This window comes from Myotis myotis, unplaced genomic scaffold (assembly GCF_014108235.1).
Source record: "Myotis myotis isolate mMyoMyo1 unplaced genomic scaffold, mMyoMyo1.p scaffold_m19_p_13, whole genome shotgun sequence".
NCBI lineage: Eukaryota > Metazoa > Chordata > Mammalia > Chiroptera > Vespertilionidae > Myotis > Myotis myotis.
Window position 1 is genome coordinate 46,353,274 of NW_023416317.1, and position 22,060 is coordinate 46,375,333.

General features: G+C 41.5%; 1 protein-coding gene across 8 annotated transcripts in view; it reads right to left on the minus strand.

The window, feature by feature from the left end:
• UBP1 (upstream binding protein 1) overlaps window positions 1-14,527 on the minus strand; it is a 41,803-nt gene extending 27,276 nt beyond the window's left edge. For 4 of the 8 annotated variants that reach the window (XR_004971605.1, XR_004971607.1, XR_004971608.1 and 1 more), the window contains exons 1-2: window positions 13,874-14,525; window positions 4,807-4,958 (exon numbers count right to left, since the gene is read on the minus strand). Coding sequence is in view for 4 of the 8 variants with exons in the window: in XM_036332875.1 (XP_036188768.1) it covers window positions 4,807-4,958; window positions 13,874-13,986 (265 nt within the window). In the remaining 4 variants the exon portion in view is untranslated. Of the gene's footprint in view, window positions 1-4,806; window positions 4,959-13,873 lie in introns of all 8 variants that reach the window. The other 4 variants (XM_036332876.1, XM_036332878.1, XM_036332877.1 and 1 more) reach the window with 2 other exon arrangements.
• Between the last annotated feature and the right edge of the window lie 7,533 nt (window positions 14,528-22,060).

Genomic DNA, 22,060 nt, shown 5'->3' on the forward strand with positions numbered 1-22,060 from the left:
CAGGCCCCAGGACGCTGGGGCTCTCACTGTGCCAGATCACGAAGGGTGTGAGTTTGTAGCCTGAAACCTTGCCCCTAAAATAGACTTATCCCTAAAGCCTGGCAATGATTTGGCTTCCTTATGGATGAAAGTTCTTTCAGGCATCCGTTTTCAGCGTATGAAGGTTTTATCCAAAGTGAATATTTGCTCTAGCAAGTAATTTTCCTCCACAACCAGCTTTATCTAGAATTTCCAAAAATTTTCAGCTACCTTCTCATCAGCACTTACAGACTCAACACTCACTTTCATATCTATAATAATAAAAGCATAATATAATTAGACCGGACAGCTGAATGACCTTCCAGATGTCCTTCTGGACGAAGCCGGGGCTGCGAGGGCTGAGCTCCTTGCACAAATTTCGTGTATCGGGCCTCTAGTTATCCCATATAATAAAAGGCTAATATGCAAATAGAACTGCGGAACAACCAAACCAGTCGCTGTGACGTGCAATGACCACCAGGGGGTGCACGTGGAACATGGTGGGTGTCGGCCGTGGTGGGATGGTGGAGGAGGTGAGCAGGGGTGCCAGTTGCTGTCATCGGGGCAAGCCTCTGGTGGGTACTGAAAATTCTTTGCTCCCGCATGCTGCGGTCCCGCCTGGTGCTCACACCTGCTGCCAGCACCGGCCCCACTTGCACCTGCTGCCAACACCCAGCCCAATTGTCCCTTAGGGCTTCTCCACCTCTCCCTGCTCCTGAGGAGCAATTGAGGTAGCCGCCGCCACTCGCATCTGCTGATAGCGCTGGTCCCACTCCCACCCACTGCTGGTGCCGGCCCCAATTTATGTGCGGTCAGAGTGTGGGAGCAGTAGTCGCGGGAGGAGGTTGCTGGCAGACAGGGGAACGGGGGCCGCAGAGGATGGGCCGAGACCCACCCCTGTGCCCACTGCAGCCTCGTGGCCCACAGTTCCTTTCAAGGTGCACAAATTCATGCACTGGGACCCTAGTGTAATATATAATGACTTTTATATCATGTAAACCACCTAGAGCAGTGATGGCGAACCTATGACACACGTGTCAGAGGTGACACGCGAACTCATTTTTTTGGTTGATTTTTCTTTGTTAAATGGCATTTAAATATATAAAATAAATATCAAAAATATAAGTCTTTGTTTTACTATGGTTGCAAATATAAAAAAAATTTCTATATGTGACACGGCACCAGAGTTAAGTTAGGGTTTTCTAAAATGCTGACATGCCGAGCTCAAAAGTTTCGCCATTGCCGAGACCGGTTTGGCTCAGGGGATGGAGCGTCGGCCTGCGGACTGAAAGGTCCCAGGTTCGATTCTGGTCAGGGGCATGTACCTGGGTTGCGGGCACATCCTCAGTGGGGAGTGTGCAGGAGGCAGCTGATCGATAATTCTCTCTCATCGATGTTTCTAACTCTCTATCTCTCTCCCTTTCTCTCTGTAAAAAATCAATAAAAATATATTTAAAAAAAAAAAAAGTTTTGCCATCACTGACCTAGAGCATACAGTAAATTAAACATCCTAGTCAAGTCCACTTTTTCTTTCAACATTGCAAATAAACTTTTGCTTTGGCTATGATTATCCTGGTGCTGAAGGGATACGCTTCTGTTTCCAGTCTTCAATCCAGGTCATTACAAGTTTCTCCCTGTCTGATATAGACCCTTCTGGAATTTTTGTTAGTCTCAGTGCCTTCAATAAAGCAGATCCTTTAATAGCTTCTGTCACTTTGGTTTTGTTTTTCAAGATGGTAGCTATGGTGAAATGAGACATGCCCGACTAATTAGCAATAACCATAACTGATTTTCCACCTTTGTAATCCTTAATTTTACTTTCCTTTCCATACCAATCACTTGATGTGGCCTCTTACTGGCAACATTAGCAGTGGATCTTGTACACAGGGGCCATAATGAACAAAACAACATGAGATTAAATCGAACACAAGAGAAAATGATGTTGTTAGTTAGGAGACACAGTAAACACAAGATGCACGAGGCTGCGGCCAGGGTAACACAATGCACTGTTTAACGCAAACTTTTTTTAAATAAGCAGAAAGAGTACACTCTAAAATAATGATAAAATCTACATAAACTAGTAAGTCATTTATTATCATGTACTGTACATAATTGTATGTACTATATATACTTTTATAGCACTGGCAGCACAGTAGGTGTGTTTACACTAGCATCACCACAAACACGTGAGTAATCCAGTGCACTACAACATCATGACAGCTATGACATCACTAAAATATGGTTACACAGCACTTGATTTTAGTAGGAAAAAAGTGACTGCTTTATTTCCTTCTCATTAGAATAAATGCATAAACTCACATATGGAAGCTTAAGAGGGATCAAACTCATGCTGATGAATGACAACTTCAAATGTCCTATCTCCGTGGTCAGCAAACTACGGCTCGCGAGCCACATGCGGCTCTTTGGCCCCTTGAGTGTGGCTCTTCCTAAGCCTTTGGAGGACCCTAATTAAGTTAATAACAATGTACCTACCTATATAGTTTAAGTTTAAAAAATCTGACTCTCAAAAGAAATTTCAATCGTTGTACTGTTAATATTTGGCTCTGTTGACTGATGAGTTTGCCAACCACTGTCCTATCTAATCCCTTAAAGTGGCATTTAAATATATAAAATAAATATAAAAAATATAAATATTTGTTTTACTATGGTTGCAAAGATCAAAAAATTTCTATATGTGACACAGCACCAGAGTTAAGTTAGGGTTTTTCAAAATGCTGACACGCCGAGCTCAAAAGGTTCGCCATCACTATCATAGGTTGATGTTCAACCACTGAGCCACACCAGCCGGTCTGAGCTGTATACTCTTAAGACCTGTGCACACTATTGTATATAAACTTCAGTAATTTTAAAAAAATCTATGATTGACCAAATTGATGTTGAGCAAGCTGATCAACTGCTTTTAGCTTCAGTTTTTAAACCTATAAACTAAATTAATAAAAATTTTCCTGGGTTATTGTGGAAGATAACACATGTAAAGTATTTAATACAATGCTTCATACACTGTAAGCACTTAGTAAATGTCAGTCTAACAAATCATCACTATAGATGGTGGACTGCAACTTTTGTCAATATGAACTATCTTTTTCTGGCTTAGTAATAATAGTGATAAATTATCAGTATTTTCCCCAGGCCCATGAACAGACACATCCAACACATGCCTTTAAAATGTGTGTGTGTGTACTCATTCATCCCAAGGTATGCATGTAACAGAAGTTATTGAATCATTCTCCACGTAAGAAAAATTCAAGATATTTTCTTTTTTTTATCATTACAAATAAAGCTACAGTGAATATCCTTGCCCCTACATTATTTCTCCTGAGAGGTTTATGTCCAAAACAGATTACCATATAAACTATTACAGTTCTTTCAAATATGACACTCAAGTCTCAAATAATTGAGTGCTAACCCAAACACTAATTCAACATTATACTAAATCAATATTAATAACAAAATTAGAGTACGGCTCTAGGTGCTACAGATAGAATTACCCTGAAATAAAACCTCAGAGATTCTAAACCTATATATGAAAAGTTAAAAATAAGCTATTCTTTCATATTTCTGAATGTTATCACAAGAGTCTAAAATCTGTAGCTCGTTCCAACAGTTTAAGGAATAAAGATTCTACTTAATGACAGATTAATAATTACAATATACTCTTAAGTGAATACATGTTAATACCATTAAAAAAATAGATGTAGCCTGGCCGGTGTGGCTCAATGGTTAAGCATTGACCCAGGAACCAAGAGGTTACCGGTTCAATTCCCGGCCAGGGCACATGCCCAGGTTGTGGGCTCCATTCCCAGTAAGGGGCATGCAGGAGGCAGCCAATCAATGATGCTCCTCTCTCATCATTGATGTTTCTATCTTTACTATCCCTCTCTCTTCCTCTTTCTCTAAAAAATCAATAAGAAAACAAAACAAAAAAATACAAACGTACATACAAGGAAATATAGCTAAATGTTAGTTATCTTGGTGGGATGCAACTGCAGTCAATCTTCAGCTTTATCCCTTGACATATTTCCCAGTTTTTCTACAATGAGTATGTACTATTTTATAACAAAATACTCGCATTAAAAAAAAAAAAAAATTTCACATGCTTTCACTTTATGTATCCAACAAATTAATTTCTGCATAACAGAGTATGTTTGTTTACACTGGGAGATCACACTGGCTTGTGCCCAAACTGCTAAGAACACCTGAAAAAATCCCTCATACTTCCCCAAGGTAAATTCTGCCCCACCACATCTCTATTCTCCGTTCTCCCCACTCTCGCTTTTCTGTCACCAAAATATAATAGTCTCATAAAGCATAAACAAGGTATGTGTAGACAAAATCTGACTATGATTTATTTTAGCCATAGACTTCATCTTGACACAGCTTATGTCTATTTTCAGCATGTACATGCTTCATGTCAGAGACCCAGGTTCCTTGCTAGCTGGACTTCTGATTCACTCTCAAGTTCCACATTGAAACCACTGTTACTAAAAATAACTGACATCCTTTCCTACTTGCTCCTCCTTTGGATTTTATCTGAAAAACCATATAATAAATCTTGTTCCACAGACTCTCATTATGCAAATTAGTCTCCACAAACTATAACTTTGTTGGCTCACAACACGTTTCCTATAATTTTTGTGTACTAATGTTATATAACTTAAGGGAAAAAGAAATATAACTCAAAATGACTTCCAGTAATCTAGGCAGTCAAAACTTACATTTAGGATTCTTGTAAATTCTAACATCAAAATATGACACAGCCATACTAACCTTGGTTCAGGTAAGTGAGCGTTTCATCATGCAGTTTTACTGCTGGAGATGTTGCGGCACACATCACATACTGAAAGGGCGGGTTTTTAGTTTCATCATCCAATGGAAGGCTAGAATCTTCCTGCTTGAAAATGGGCAATGCCAAGACATCACTGAAAAGCAAAAAAATCAACATTGACCTTATTTTGGGTTTAAAATATATAAAAGCATGTAAAAACATTTAAGGGTAGTTTCTCTTAAAATTTAAGTTTAGAAATGATACAGAGAATAAAAGATCAATGCTAATCTGGCTCCCCCAAATGATAATATTAATTAAACCTGTTACCTCTAGTGTAGTTGTGGGGAGAAGGGAAGCAGCTATGATTAGGTAGCTTAAATAAGAAGTATTTAATAGTTAGTAAAATCCATGCTACTGATAGACCAAGCTAATAATAAAAATGTTACTTAAAAAGTTACTTAAAAATTTTTTAAAAAACATTTTAAACTCCGTATCGTTTATATATATATATAAAGAGAGAGAGAGAGAGAGAGAGAGAGAGAGCGAGCGCGCAAGTCAACAGAGTGTAGCCTGTTTCGAAAGGCAGGCACTATTGCTGCCGAAGGTAGGTCACATTAGCACCATGAAATCACAAAGAATCATTTGATTAAAATGGTACTTTACAAAAAGTTTCCTGCAAGGCTTGGCAAGTGCTGAGAGCATAAAGCTTTGTGCTTAGTCTAAAACAATGGCATCTTCTGAGAAGCAAACAGTAGCAGTAAAAACAACTATTTTTTCTCCCAAGAATAACTTGGCGCATTAATTGGGAGGCAAATGGGAGAGGGTGGGGGTGTCTTCTGGGGCACAGTCCATATTCCATTAACCTGGGAGATTAAACATATGTGGATGTTTGGCTTGCTTTTAATAATTTAAAAAAACACCTGAGATATAATATACATATCATAAAATTCATGCCTTTAAAGTATATTTAATTCAGTGGGTTTTAGTATATTCAGAGTTGTGCAGTCATCATCACTACTTCCAGAACATTTTCATCATCTCAAAAAGAAATCTCGTACACATTGGCAGTCATCCCTTGTCCCCTTTCCCCTACCATACTCCTAACCCCTGGCAACCACTGATCTACTCTGTCTCTATGGATTTGCCCATACTGGACATTTAATCAAACAGAATCACGTGGCCTTTTTCTTAGTCTGTTTTCAAGGTCCACCCATGTTACAGCATGTATCATTACTTCATTCCTTTTTATGGCTGAATGATATTCCATTGTATGGATATACCATTCTATTTATCCATTCATCAGATGATGGACATAGGGGTTGTTTCCAATATTTGGCTATTATTCATAATGCTGCTGCAAACACTTGTATATGTTTCTGTGTAGACATATGTTTAATCCCCTTGGATATCTATATCTGCATCTATCTAGGAGTAGAATTACTGGGTCATATGATAACTATGTTTAACTTTTTGAGCAAGTGCCAGAGTGTTTTCCAAAGTGGCTGCACCATTTCACATTCCTACCATTAGTGTATGAAGTAATTGACATAATTCACTAAGATGTACATTACATCTTGATAATTTTTCTAAATTAATTTTTCAATAAAAAGTAAAATAGTCAAATGAATAACTATATAAAGGCTTGTCTGAATTGCTTATTTACCTTTCTGTTTTCTGCAAGCTGCTCACTAACTCAGGTATTTGGCCCATTTTAAGTAAATTTAATTTACAAACAAAATGTGGAAATAAAATGGGAGGAAAATTCTGCAATCCCTCCTTCTCGGCTACATTTCTATTAAATCACTAGACTGATTATTCAGAAACTAAATTACCACTAATTCTACTTCTCTTTTATTTATACCTAAGAATTATGAAAACACTCTTCTGCATACAGTATAACTGAGGAACGCAGTCAGAGATCTCCTCCAGCCCTCCTCTGGAGTTCTCAACACTGTGACCTAGGTAGGGGCTTCGTTCCACTCAAGTGGAACAGATACAAAAAATGAAGTTTATGAAGACTCAGAGCAGTTGTCTTTATGAAAAACAACCATAGCCGCAATGGCTCTACAGTAGATGAAAATATGTATATTCCTATGTCATATATATGTAAGCATTTAAAATCCTCTTGGCGAGAAAATAAATAAAAATGAAAGCTGACTTAGAAGTATTAATTATGTCACTGAAAAGTGACATAGGAAATGCATAATTTTAAGATCCCAATGCTAACTGCGTGGGTTGATCATTAAATACATGCCATCAAAATATGACATAAGCCTGGCCCGCATGGCTCAGTGGTTGAGCATTGACCTAAGAACCAGGAGGTCACAGTTTGATTCCTGGTCAGGGCACATGCCCGGGTTGCAAGCTCGATCCACAGTGTGGGGTGTGCAGAAGGCAACCGATCAATGATTCACTCTCATCATTGGTGTTTCTGTCTCTCTCTCCCCATCTCCTTTCCTCTCTGAAATCAATAATAATAATAATAATAATAAGTTAAAGAAAGAAGATATTACCTAGAATAAGTTCAGCAAGGTCCTAGAGGGGAAAAAGGTAAGACACAAGAAAAAATTTTTTTTAAATATATACTGTATATAGCATTCCCAAGTGATTCTTCTTATCCAGAACTTCCTATTCTCACTACCTTGAGAAGACTTCTTAATTATTAATTGGTAGATAGCAAAGGGTGCTGCAGAAAGAGGGAGGTCAAACCCCAGCTCTGCAGCTTCAAATCCAGCTCTGCCATTTGTTGAGTGACACTATGGCAGGCTATTTAACTTCTCTGAGCTCTAATAATGGGTTTGTTTTTAATTTAGAAGAAAATATTTTAACTATCCTAACTCTAGGCGCACATTAGATCAAAGGTTTTCAAAGTGTGGTCTGCGTAATCCTGGGGAACCCGAGACTCTTTCAGGGGGTCCAAGAGGTCAAACCTATTTTCAGAATACACTATTGGCTTTTTTCACTTTGTTGACATTTGTACTCATGGCACAAAACCAATGGTGGTTAAAACTGCTGGTGCCTTGGCATGAATCAAGGCAGTGGCACCAACTGTACTAACAGTCATTGTTTAAAATTAACTTTATTATATATTAGTCCTTGGGTAGGTATAATGTATTTCTGGGCACACGTAAGTGCAATGGTTGTCTCAAGGAAAAGATTCTATGCAACTGGGATCTGACCTAGCAGTTTCTCTCACAGAATATTATTTTTAACCTGAAAGAAAAACTGACAAACTGAATATTCAGACCTGGGCATTTGACAAAAATTTCCTCAGAAATGAGTAAGTGAACCCATCATTTACAACTGTGATATTTGTTGCCAATGATAAAATGTGAACCCTCCACCACGTGCTCTCTCTGATAAGATAGTGGCCATGTTAAGGAATGAGATTTTTTGATACTGCATAGTGAAAAGCACCAACATTTAGAAGATCTGCACAACTCAGGAAAAACCACTGTTTTTTCAAATGAACAATGCATGCACATTTCAAAATTATGCAGGGCAAGAGAGCTGATTAAGTCCAAGACAGACCAATTGATTCTAATGTAACAAGACAAAAAAACCACATTGACACAGTTGCCAATTCTAAGTTAAAATTTTAAGAAACCATCACTTGTCAAGTGCTGGTATAATATCAAAGAATATACAAAATTGCCGGAACCGGTTTGGCTCAGTGGATAGAGCGTCGGCCTGCGGACTGAAGGGTCCCAGGTTCGATTCCGGTCAGGGGCATGTGCCTGGGTTGCGGGCACATCCCCAGTAGGAGATGTGCAGGAGGCAGCTGATCGATGTTTCTCTCTCATCGATGTTTCTAACTCTCTATCTCTCTCCCTTTCTCTCTGTAAAAAATCAATAAAATATATTAAAAAAAAAAAAAGAATATACAAAATTATTTAAAAGGGCTATTAAAAATAATCTTCCTTGCCGAAACCGGTTTGGCTCAGTGGATAGAGCGTCGGCCTGTGGACTGAAGGGTCCCAGGTTCGATTCCGGTCAAGGGCATGTACCTGGGTTGCGGGCACATCCCCAGTGGGAGATGTGCAGGAGGCAGCTGATCGATGTTTCTCTCTCATCCATGTTTCTAACTCTCTATCTCTCTCCCTTCCTCTCTGTAAAAAATCAATAAAATATATTTAAAAAAAAAAATAATAATCTTCCTTTTTCCAACCACACATATATATCTGAAGCTAGACTTTGTTCATGTATATCAACCAAAACAATATATTCCAAAAGCAGATAAGAGAATTGATTTGTTTTCTAAGCGAGATATTAAAAAGATGTGCCAAAAGCATAAGACAATGCCACTCTTTTTCACTAATGTTTTATTTAGGAGGATAATATTTTAAATAGAAAACATTGAGAGGGAGAGGGAGATAAAGAGAAGATAAGGAAAGTAGGAAAAGGGGCCTTGCGATTATTAGGAGATGGCTACTTCCCACTTCCCAGTAATATATAAAGGCCTTGTTTATTTTAAGTAAATTTTTAAAGTTCTTGATTATGAAGTGGCTACAAAGAACACAGCATACAATTCTATTCAGAGACAAAGTAATTTGAGATTGAGACAAAGTAATCCATAAATGAGTGAAAATGACACCAAGGAGTGATCCTACTCAAAGTCATTCTGCTAAAATGACAAGAGATTCTTTGAACTCAAAAATAGTATTCACAGGTATATTCTATCATAGCTTCCAAAATTTTATCCTTCATGTTTAAAAACAACAGCTTTGACAATTAATTACATATCAAGATTGTCAAAGTCATAAAAGAGGAGACAAACACTAAGCACGATGATGTCTGAGACTGAAACCCGGATCACAAAAAGGACAACAGAGGAAAAACTGTGAACCAAATAAATGGTGTACTTTATATAACAGTACTGCACCATGGCATCTTTTAAAATTGTACTCTGGCCCTGGTGGGGTGGTTGGAACATTGTCCCATATACCAAAGGGTTTTGGGTTTGATCCCCTGTAAGTCTACGCCATAAGGAAGGCAACTGATTGATGTTTCTCTCTCACATCAATGTCTCCTCCCTCCGCCCCCCTCTCTCTAAGATTAATAAAAACATATCCCCAGGTGAGGATTAAAAAAATTGTACTCTGGTTATGGAAGTAGGAGAAACTGGGTAAAGGGTTCACGTCAACTTGCTAGACTATCTCTGTAACTTGTAAATCTAAAATCATTGAAGAATTTAAAAAATTAACTTAAAAATTCAACCACCAACACATAAATAAAGAAAAACTATGTAGTTCTGTTGTAGTCCATATCTCAAGATAACAATTTCACAAACTCCAAAAAACTCAGCAAGTTTTAAAAGAGACTGCCACACCAAGGTTCAACATAGATCGGTTTCATATCCATCTGTTAGTTATGTACCAAAGCAAGCAAAATAATTATTACAGAGCTCCTTCTAAATTCAGTCACAGAACCTAAAGCAAACAAAGATGAGGCATCAGATGGTATTTCCACCAATAGCAAATGTTTACGTACGTCCTGGCAAATTGACAGGCGTCACCTTAATAAAACATCAAATTTATGAGACCCTATCAATAAGCTGTCATGGTTCAAACAGCTCTCAATACAGAATATAAACAGCATTGAATCTTGTTTTTAGTGGAGAGAGGGGACAGTCTAATTTTTAAAACTGAACACAAAATCTATGGACAAATAGTAGAATGTATGCTAATTAGTTGAGAGTTATTAGTCTACATAGAAGTTATTTCTTGAATATAAGATTTCAATACGCAGCAAATCTTTCCCAAGGCAATCAAAGCCTATTATTCCTCTATCCTTTAGAACAGGAGTTGACTAGCTACATCCCAAGGGCCAAATCCAGCCAGCTTGTTTTTGTACAACCATGATCTAAGAATGGCTTTCACATTTTTAAAAATGGTTGTAAACAAACAAAAAAGCATGATAGAGATGCTCTGACCGGCAAAGCCTTAAAATTTATCTGGCTTTTTTTTTTTTTTTTTTTTTTTTGCCAATCCCTGTTTCAAGGTAATACATTTAAAAACCAATGTGAACAATATGATCTGAAATCAATATTGTTTTTAATCAATAACTTATTAAACTCTTTCTTATAATTCAGCCAAGATTAAAGCCAGAAAAAGTTTTTAAACTTTGAAATGAGAAGTTTTATAGGAATTATTGCCAATTCTGGAACCACTATAAATAAATTTTTAACATTTCACTAATCCTAAAATTTTTCTGTACTTCCAAGACATGTCACCCACTCAAGAACCCTTTGTTTTAGCATGAGACCAAAAGAAAAACATCTGCTATTAATAGCTACATAATAAACCATATCCTTAGTAATCTTTTACTAACTTAAAACTTATTGAGTTGAAATTTTCCCATTACCTCACAAAGTCTGTACACTGGCATTTTAACCTATCAATCAATATAGAAAATTTGTCTTCACCTCACAGCAGTTTTGAGTTAGCAAATAATTTGTAAACTATGAGTGCACCTCCCACAAAATCTGCAATGTGTAACTTTTGCTTCAAAATAAGACTTATCGTACAGGGAAGTTTAACAGGTTCAGACCAATGTCCTTTGTAAGGTGATAATTTAATATCAAAGTTTTTATGTGTAATCTAAAGTTGCATTATTTCCTTTTTTTTTTTGAGGGGGGGTTCTCTCTCCCTCACCTTCCTCTCTGAAATCAAGAAAAAAAGTCACTTTTCAAATAATTTCAAGTTTAGCCACGAATTTACTTCTTGAACTTGAGAGAACAAATGAAAGAAAGACAAGCATCAGTAGCCCTTACTTCCCATTTGATACCAGAGGAAGAGACTGCCATGCAGTGAAAGGACACTGGGCACTCCTGAGACCATCCGGCCCTCAGAGAGCTTCAGGTCCAGGTGGGGAATGCAACGTAACAAAAGGCAGCACAGCTTACAGCAGTGGTTCTCAACCTTGGCGCACATTAGAATCACCTGGAAATCTTTTTAAAATCCTGATTTCTGGGCCTCATCCTCCGGAAATTCTGTTTCTTTGTTATGGGGTAGGGGCCACAACATTAGTAACAAAGAAACAGAATTTCCGGAGGATGAGGCCCAGAAATCAGGATTTTAAAAAGATTCCCAGGTGATTCTAATGTGCAGCCAAGGTTGAGAACCACTGGCTTAAAGCCTTCAGTCTTTTTCCAGGTCAAGTCAATTTTGCAATTTCCTAAATTTGAATCTCAAATAAAGGGTCTTGAATTTGCAAGAGGCAAGGACTTTCATGGGTTCCTCTTAGTTTTTGAGGAGCAAATGTTCAGGAGCAAACGGATACCTAAAATACATGAAAAAAAAAAAAAACAAAACACAACAAAATGGTATTTGCCTTCAAAGATACTTGAAAATTTTAGATTAAATGACACATACCATATCACCAATAACCAAAAGCATTCAAGGGGAAAAGTTTCCCCATGAGAAGTGTTGTAAAAAACACAGATTTACAAAGATATCACACATTACTTTAAAAAAAAAGGTCAAGGAAAGGTTTAATACCAAGATTTTACTTCCTTTACACAAAATAAACTAACAATAAAAGTTCATTAGCTGGTCAAATTACTAAAACAAACAGAACTCTTGGGGGGGGGTGGGGATAAAAGCTCAAAATAACTCAATAAACAATGCCCTCGGCAGCCAACTCTCATTTCGTCACAACTGGTCACTGAGAAGCAACTGAAGGCACACTCCATTTGCTCCACCTGCCCTCCTACTCCTCCAGGTCTCCAGGAAAAGCATGGCCCGGAGGCCACCTCCTCCCCAGGCAATCTCACCCCCAGCACTCCCAGCTGGGGTGACCCTCTGACTTGCAGTAGCTCAATTTCCTCCACAACTAAAGCAGTTGCTCCAGAAAACAAGCCACCTCATCCAGTTGCACAACCGCAGGGAGAAGTGCCAAGTTCGGAGAGACCAGCACGGACACAGTCAGGGTCGGAGGCTGGTGAACGAGGGCTTTCCTCCCAGCACTTCCTCAAACACCCCCACCCTTTTGAGAGTTATTTATTTATAAGACTTAAAAGCCGAATGGCTGCAGGGAGCAGCCCCCGCCAACCCAGGCCTACTCTGACCCCGAAGCCTTTCTGCTTCAGGACAGGTGTCCTCCCCGAGAGCAGCAGTGCCATGTGCGGAGGCGCCTGGGCATCGGGACAGCAGCACTTCAGCCATGACTTTAAGGGGCAGATCTGGAATGCCTCACCTGAATTCGCATTCACAGAAAGCTGCCCAGCCCATCGAGTTAGTACTGCCAATGGGGCGACTTTATACAGTAAGTAAACTGAATTCCAAACAAGCTAAGACACACAGAGCTGCCAAGCTGACAGGCGTTGAAGAACAGCATCCCTCGGGATACAGGCCAGAGACTAAAGTTTCCACGCCTCCAATTTAAACGAAAATGAATGGCTGCCCACACAGGCGGAGAAGCCGAAACAAACTACTGTTTGTGGCGCGTTCACGGTGCCTTCAAGTCGTCCTCCAAGGGAGGCAGCCTAAGAGGGCAGCCCCCAAAGCGAAAAAGTTCATTCCGAGGCCATCAAAGAACCGTAACTGCGTCGCTGGACGTGCTTTTCTCCCCTGCGGCTATTGTCACATTGAATCACGTGACCACAATCTGCAACTCGGAAAGACTACAATGTAGAACAGAGTGGGTAGGAGCTGACACCAAAACTTTGCCGAGTACTTTCCCAATAGAAAGTCCTATCATTTCGTGCTATATCCCAGCTCTAAGTAGCTCGTCAATCGCTTCCAAGGAAATGAAACCCCTTCCCCACCAACCCAGGGCATCGTTAACAGCCGGGCATGTTTTACAGCAAAAATGAAACCCCCAGCGGTTCCGGGGCCGCAGGTGGCAGGGCCGCCCTCCCAAGCCCGCCACCGGGGTGGGCAGAGGCCTGCGAGGCTGCCAGGCCCCGGCGGCCACGCGGCAGGCCCGGACTCCAAGCCGGGTAGGCCCGGGGCACCGCTGATCGCAGCCGCGCCTGGCAAAGGCCCAGGGTCCTGCAGGCCCTTCCCAAGGGTACGGAGGCGTGCGTGCGTCCGTCCGCCCGCCCGCCCGGCCCAGGGCGTCCCGTACCTCATGCTGTAGGCGCCGGCGCCCAGCTCCTGCCCGATGCCCGTCAGGCTGGCGTCGAAGTCGTGCACCAGCCCGGACTCGATCACCTCGTCCATCTTGAGCACCCAGGCCATCTTCCGGCCTCGCCGTCGCCCGGCGCGCAGCGCGGCCTCCGCGAGCGCGGCGAAGAGGCCGGAGCTCCGCCGAGCGTCCTGGGGGAGGGCGCGGGTGAAGCCTCCGCGGCGCGGCGAGCGGTCACCGGCGGCGGCCGGCGCGAGAGCGGCCGGGGCCCCGCGGGCAGGGCAAGGCGAGGAGCTCAGGCGGGAGCGGCAGGGCCGCCGGCAGCGCCTCCCTCCCGCGGGCGCCGGCCCCGCGCCTCATGCCGCCGCCGCCCACCCCCTGCGCCGCTAGCGCGGCAGCCGCCGCCGCCGCCCGTCCCGCCCCGGGGCACCCGGCCGCATCCTCCCCGGGACGGCGCGGGGGGCGGGAGTTCAGCCCGCTCCGACGACCGCGCGGGGGTGAGCCCGCCCGTCTCCCGGTCCCCGGCCTCGACCCCCGGGCTTCAGCCCGCCCGCCCAGGCTCTACCGCCCCGGCCAACCCCGCCGACGCCGCTCCGCGGGCGCGGACGATGGCTTCGCCGCAGCTCCCGCTCGAGCTCACTCGCCGCTTCCGCCTCCTACGGCTCCGCCCCGGCCCGGCCCCCGCCCCCGCCCCCGAGATTGCCCCCGGCCCCGGCCCGCCCCGCAGGGCCCGCGCACAGGACACTCCCGGCGCTTCCCGGTGGAGGCACCCTCCCTGCAGGGAGGCACGACCCCGCCCACACGGCCAGGTCCCAGCCCCGGCGGCCTCGCTGCCCTTTCACACCGGCCCAGGAAGAGGCGGTGCCAAAAGGGCTGTCTGCTTTCGTCCATCCGAAGCTAATTGATTGACAGGCGAACTGGACAATAAAGGCAAAGGCTTGGCCGAAACTCCCGTGAGTCTCTGTGACCCTGTACTAAGCCACCAATCAGAATGTTCTTCCTTTTGGGCGGGTTCCAGGACTGAATTTGCTACCAAAACTAGGAGTTCATTGGGCCGCACTAGATCCCACTTCCTGTGGTACTTTGCTCCTCTATGGTCTTCTGGGTTGTCTTTGGATTTTGCTCGCATTAGAGAGGAGAAAGCGGGTGGGAGTCTTAGCCAATAGGCTCGCACCCTGTTTGTGTACTGAAAGGCCCATTGGGCAGAAAAACCTTGATTGACATGGACATAAGCCAATCAATGGTCCCAGTAAAGGGTTCTGGAAAGAGTTCCCACAACTGCTGATTCCTGGGAGCAGTATGGCGAGCTGGAGCTCAACCATGGGTTCATTAGCAGTAACAGCTGGCAATCGTGTTATTTCTTTGCTTGCATTTATGGTACTCGGATTCACGAGGCTTGGCTGGGAGCTTCTAATTCAGGGTGCAGTTATATGACTGGGGCTAAAGTCGCCTCCAGGGCTTCTGTACTGAGGAACACAGAAGAAATAAAATGGTGTCGGCATAGTCATTTCTGCCAAATTAAGATTAAGTAGGTTGAGGTGTGGTAGGCAGTTAGTCATGAGTAGAACAAGGACCATGGGCCAGGTGTAGAAGGTCACCACGGTGGAAGGTCCTTGGAGCCTAGCAAAGGACAATTGTAGGGTGGGACCTTGCCCCCAGGGTGACTTCTCCTCGCCCAGCATATCGCTGGTCCTGTGGTTTGACTCCCTAGAGATAACATCTAGGCCTCAGTTGTATTTCAGCTCCAGGCCCAGGAAAGCAACAAAACCAGGCAAGCCACACCAAAGCTGACCTCGGGACCAGCTGCATTGAATAATGACCCCCTGCTCTGATGCCACAACCCTGAAAGGACACACCTGGGAAACTGCTGAACACTCTATTGAAATCTTCCCTGGGGGCCTACCCCAAAGTCTCCACCCTTAAAACCCTCAGGACAAAGGACCCAGCATGCTCTCCCTCCCTGGAGCATGCCCACGCCTTTCCCTTAACCCAGCGGTTCTCAACCTGTGGGTCAAGACCCCTTTGGCGGTCTAACGACCCTTTCACAGGGGTCGCCTAAGACCATCCTGCATATCAGATATTCACATTACGATTCATAACAGTAGCAACATTACAGTTATGAAGTAGCAACAAAAATAATTTTATGGTTGGCTCACAACATGAGGAACTGTATTTAAAGGGCCAGAACGTTGAGAACCACTGCCTTAACCCTTTCCCCTTCTTCTTCCCACTTCCCATTCCTCCAGACGTGTCACCATTAGCTTCCTCACTCCCAAACTCAAAGGGCACTTCCTTTACTTCTATAACTTGTTTCCTAATCCCATTTCTTCCAGTAATTACTTTTTCTACCTCTGTGATTTACCAAATAAATATTCTCTTATCGTAGGAGTCTTGGCTCTGAATTCTTTCCTAGCCAGAACTCAAGTACCTAGGTTGCTGAACCCAGGTCTGGTCTGTCCCTGTAGGTCTAACCCCCAGTGCTGTTCCAGCCACTTACAACAGAGAAATGGGGACAAGATTCTATTCTTGTTTTAACTAGCCTGGGAACTTAAACTTTCGACTTTTACAGTCCTGCCTCAATGCCTGCATATACATCAAACCTCAGATAAACGTCTGATTACCCTCTGGAAGACTAAGGAAAGAGTATTCATGTATCCATAGCACCTGACATCTATTATCCATACTGCCTGACAACCACTGTCCAAACCACCTGAGGATTACAATCTTGGACCAGTCCAGAGGCTAAGAATGCAGGGCTGATTCTTCTCAAGAATGTACTTTTAACTATAAGCAGCTTTTCTTTCTTCTTCAGAACATCCTGGATATTACCTAATTGTGTGTCTAGTTTGCAAACCCTGAGACCCTTGAATAAATATTTATTTTTAGCCAAAGCCTCCTGATTCATTTACCATCCGTCAACAATACATTTATAGCTCGAGCCTGGTTGTTGTCTGGGACCTCAGTTGGGGCTGCTGGAATTCCTACAACAAAAATCCTGTAAGGTGGGTTTACCCAGAACTCCCCTTACTAACCTGATGTTTTCTCTTAGTACTTTTCCATCCACTGCCTCCCAACCTGCCCCTTGGCTCTAAATGCCCATTCACCCATATGGAGTTGAGCCCAGTCTCTCCCACTGCCACATCACATTGCAGTGGTCCCTATACCTATTGTGGTGCTCCTGAATAAAGTCTGCCTAGCCATCTTTAACCAGTGTAGAATATTTTTTTAACACTGAAGACCCAGGACCAGAAACTATTGCAGAATCTTTATTCTGTAGCATATTTTATTAGTCAAGCAGCCACATAATCAGATTGATGGGAGTACAGTGAAATAAGTTGGAAGTCATGTTTTAAAACTTCCAGAATCCACCCTCTGGCTACAAATGTTTTACATTTGATGACCTTGACAGTTTTGAGGAATACTGGTCAAATATTTTGTATGATGCCTCTCTACAGTGGGGCCTTGACTTATGAGTGTCCGACTAAGGAGTTTTTTGAGATACCAGCTGTCTCTCAGCCGATATTTTGCATTGAGTTGACAGAGTAATTTGAGTTAACGAGCTCCTTAACGAGTTCCTTAACGAGCTCGGTCTCAGAACGAATTAAACTTGTAAGTCAAGGCCCCACTGTATTGGAATTTTTCTGATGTTTTTCTCATGTTCTTGGTTTTGAGGAAGAAAACCAGAGGGGTAAAGTGCCCCTTTATGACATATAGCACATTATTTACCAATGTAGATATTGACTTTGATCACCTGGCTTGTCAGGTTTCTCCACTTTTATTTCTTTTTTTTTTTTTTTAAATATATTTTATTGATTTTTTACAGAGAGGAAGGGAGAGAGATAGTTAGAAACATCGATGAGAGAGAAACATCGATCAGCTGCCTCCTGCACATCTCCCACTGGGGATGTGCCCGCAACCCAAGTACATGCCCTTGACCGGAATCGAACCTGGGACCCTTCAGTCCGCAGGCCGACGCTCTATCCACTGAGCCAAACTGGTTTTGGCCACTTTTATTTCTAATATTGGTAATGTTTGTCTTCTCTTTTTTTCTTGGTTAGCTTGGGTAGAAGTTTAACCTTTTCAAAAGCCAGCTTTTAATTTCTGTTGATTTTTTTCATTATTTTGTTGATTTTTCCTATTTTCAATTTCATTGGTTTATTTTTTGTTATACTGTTGTCTTGCTTTATACATTGTTCTCAAGAAGACTAATGCCTTCCTCCTTTTATTTATAAGTCATTGATCAGTTTGATTCCAGGCCCAGAGGATTTCCCCCTTTACCTTTACAGTCTAGTCTAGTGGTTTTCCTAGGACCGTGGTCGGCAAACTGCGGCTCGTGAGCCACATGTGGCTCTTTGGCCCCTTGAGTGTGGCTCTTCCACCAAATACCACGTGCGGGCATGCGTACAATGCGATTGAAACTTCATGGCCCATGCGCAGAAGTCGGTTTTCGGCCTGGGCAAGTCTATTTTGAAGAAGTACTGTTGATATTTGGCTCTGTTGATGAATGAGTTTGCCAACCACTATCCTAGGATACGTCTAATAATTATTTCAGAATAATTTTTCCAGGTGTGCCTTTTGATTATGTTGATTCAGAGCTTTTCTTTCTGGAGGGTATTTTTGGATTTTAAATATTTATTCCCTTTTGTTTAAATATTTATTCTTTTTTTTAAAATATATTTTACTGTTTTTTTTACAGAGAGGAAGGGAGAGAGATAGAGAGTTAGAAACATCGATGAGAGAGAAACATCGATCAGCTGCCTCCCGCACATCTCCTACTGGGGATGTGCCCGCAACCCAGGTACATGCCCTTGACCGGAATCGAACCTGGGACCTTTCAGTCCGCAGGCCGACGCTCTATCCACTGAGCCAAACCGGTTTCGGCTATTCTTTTTTTTTAAGAAACTCCAACTGTGTGGATGATGAATCACTTTTGCTTATTTTCTACCAGTTACTTTTTTTGGTGATTACTTTTTCCGCTCTCCTTACTTCATTTTCTTGAATGTTTTTATTTATTTCCTGAATATCTCATATTTTTCTGTAAAAATTGTTTTATCTTGGATATTTTAATTTAATCTTCTTTTCTGAGTATCTTTGAGATTTTTCTTGAATTTTCCTTCTATGTCCTGTCAATTCTATTTCATATCTTTCTGTTTTACATCCACATATATTCTGAATTTTTGATATAAGGTGTTATTTATATCTGTATATTCATTTTTGTGAAGACACATTTATTTGGGAGTATTGAATATTGTCTAATAGGAATCTTTAACTTATAAAGTCACAATAGTATTCCTTTGCCTCAGCCTTTGTAACACACTGAACACAGAAACATTTTTCAGGCATGGGCATAAAGCCCACAACCTGGCATGTGCCCTGACTGGGAATGGAACCATGACCTCCTGTCCTGGTTCATGTCAGACACTGACACTCAACCACTGAGCCACACTGGCTGGGCTCTATGTTATTTCAAAACTGGTATGAAGTCATGCAGGTTAAAACTGGTGAGCAGCAAGTAAATGCCATTTAGACAAATATTTGGCAGAACATGGTTGATAAATACTGAGAAACAACAGGTCTAATTTGCAGTATTAGATTAAGTACCGCTCAACTCTTCTTGGTAAACTTCATTTAAAAAAAAATGGCCGAAACCGGTTTGGCTCAGTGGATAGAGCGTCAGCCTGCAGACTGAAGGGTCCCGGGTTCGATTCTGGTCAAGGGCATGTATCTTGGTTGCGGGCACATCTCCAGGAGATGTGCAGGAGGCAGCTGATCAATGTTTCTAACTCTCTACCTCTCTCCCTTCCTCTCTGTGAAAAATCAATAAAATATATTAAAAAAAAATAATAAAAAAAAAATAAAAAAATGGGTCAACAGGGGGTGGCCGAGGAGAGGTCAACAGGGGAAAGAGGAGACATATGTAATACTATATGTAATACTTTAAACAACAAAGGATTTTTTAAAAAGGGTCTACAAGAGAGACTGCGTTTCTGGAAAAGCAGTGTGCAAACTACAGCTTCTTGGGTAATCCATGGAAGACTCAGCTCAAGGACAATTAGATTTTCTACTGAGAATTTTAGATATCTTTTAAAAATGTATCTACAAGCCTTTTAAGAAATATGAGCTCTATTGTCGGCCCTTATAAAGCCAACTGCTCAAAACATTGGTCTATCATACCACTGAAATTATATTAAGACCATGATTGCTAATTTATTAAGCATTAAAAATATCTTCTTAAAAATAGTATTAAATAAATCCGAGAGGCTAGCACACTTTTTGCCCCATCCGCATTTCTGCAGTGACAATTAGATTTTCAAGCAATGATAGGATTATATCCCACTTTGGGTTCACAAGGAGTCACATTGTGGGGGGGTTTTTCCACACATCTCATTGAACTAGGACTACATTTTTGGAAAGAGACTTAATAGAATCTCAGTACTTCAGTGTCCCAGACTGTGTGGCTGGGCACTGGTATGAAACATTGCAGACAAGTTAGATTAGGAGCACTTGTCAAAATCTTAGCTCATGTTTGATAGCAAGGGAATCATTAAAAAAAAAAAAAAAAAAAAAAAAACTCCCAAAAAACAAAACTTCAAACATTCCTGAAGGGGTTTATCCTTGAAGAATTTTAAACAAGGCTGGCAAGTTAATGCACAATTTTTAGTCACATTGTAGCCTTTTAATACTTTGGCCATTTAAACCTGGGTCATACTGTCCTAGGGCAAGCATGTAAAACTCGCGGCCCAGGGGCTGCATGCGGCCCACAACGAATGTTTTTGCGGCCCAGCCAATATAATGGTATGTAAGAAACGTTTTAATAAAAATTTCGTTAACTTAATTTTTACAATACTGTTATACATAATTAAGAAACTACAACGTTCGCTAATGACTGATCACTATAATCGTGTTGCATTCATTTCCCTTCTGCTTCTTCCGCGCAGGCCCACCATTTCTCTCCACTAATACTAGCAGCGACTTTTCTAGCAGCCGACTGCCACGTCATTAGTCTTGGACTGACTTGTTTGGTGTGTTCAACAGGAAATACTTTGCTTTAGGAGAACAAGAAAAATAGGCTTATTTGTGTTACGCTTATTAATTTGTGCAGTTATGCAGTGTCTGGTCAGTTAATGTTCAAGAAAAAATATTTTTATTAAAATGTTCTATTATGTTAACGATTACTCATTTATTTCAGCCCTTTGTATTCAGCATGTCTCTATCGAAATAAACCTACGTTTCTATGAAAATTAAAGCTTTTGTTTTTTTGCGGCCCACATAAACTTAAACCTTGTTTATTTGGCCTGTGTTAGCCTTTGAGCTTGACATGCTTGTCCTAGGGCCACTTCCCTAAAATGAATATGGACGATGTTCCAGAAATATTCAGTAATATGGTGTTGCCTGTTTTGAATGTGGGGTATTTTTCCTTTTCCGTTCTTCCTTTTGGCCAAGCCACATTATGGGGCTACCTTGGCTACATGAACCATTTCCTCATAGATTTTTTTTTTTTGCACTAGGGGATTATTGGTCAATTTTGTTTTGCTTTTCTATTACTCAGTTCACTAGTTTCTGAGTTGTCTGCCTTTAGATGCCTGCTGCTTGGTCTACGTTTCTAAGTAGAGATATTATTCAGCTTAAGTCACTCTATTTAATTGTCAACAATAGTTAAAGCAAGACTGTAAAGAACAAGTCAAAATCAAACCATTATTTAGATTAAAAATGGCCCTAGATGGTTTGGTTCAGTGGATAGAGTGTCGGACTGTGGACTGAAGGGTCCCAGGTTCAATTCCAGTCAAGGGCACATGACTAGGTTGTGGGCTTGATCCCCTGTGGGGGGCATGCAGGAGGCAGCCGACAATGACTCTTTCTCATCATTGATGTTTCTATCTCTCTCTCTCTCTCCCTTCCTCTCTGAAATCAATAAAAATATATTAAAAAAATGATTATATAAAACATATCAAAGGTATGGAACATAAAACATTACTAAGAAGCATTCAATGTTTAAAATGCCTTTTCATCTTAGAGCTATAATATATACATGCATACGTAGCTATATATACTTAATTGTGGCTGCTACTCCTGATAAATCTTTTCTCCTCAGATGCACTTATAAAATTTATTGATACATGAGCTTTTTAAAAACCTAGTTATGAGATAAGTGGCTTGTCACACAGTGAGACAGAAAAACAACTGATA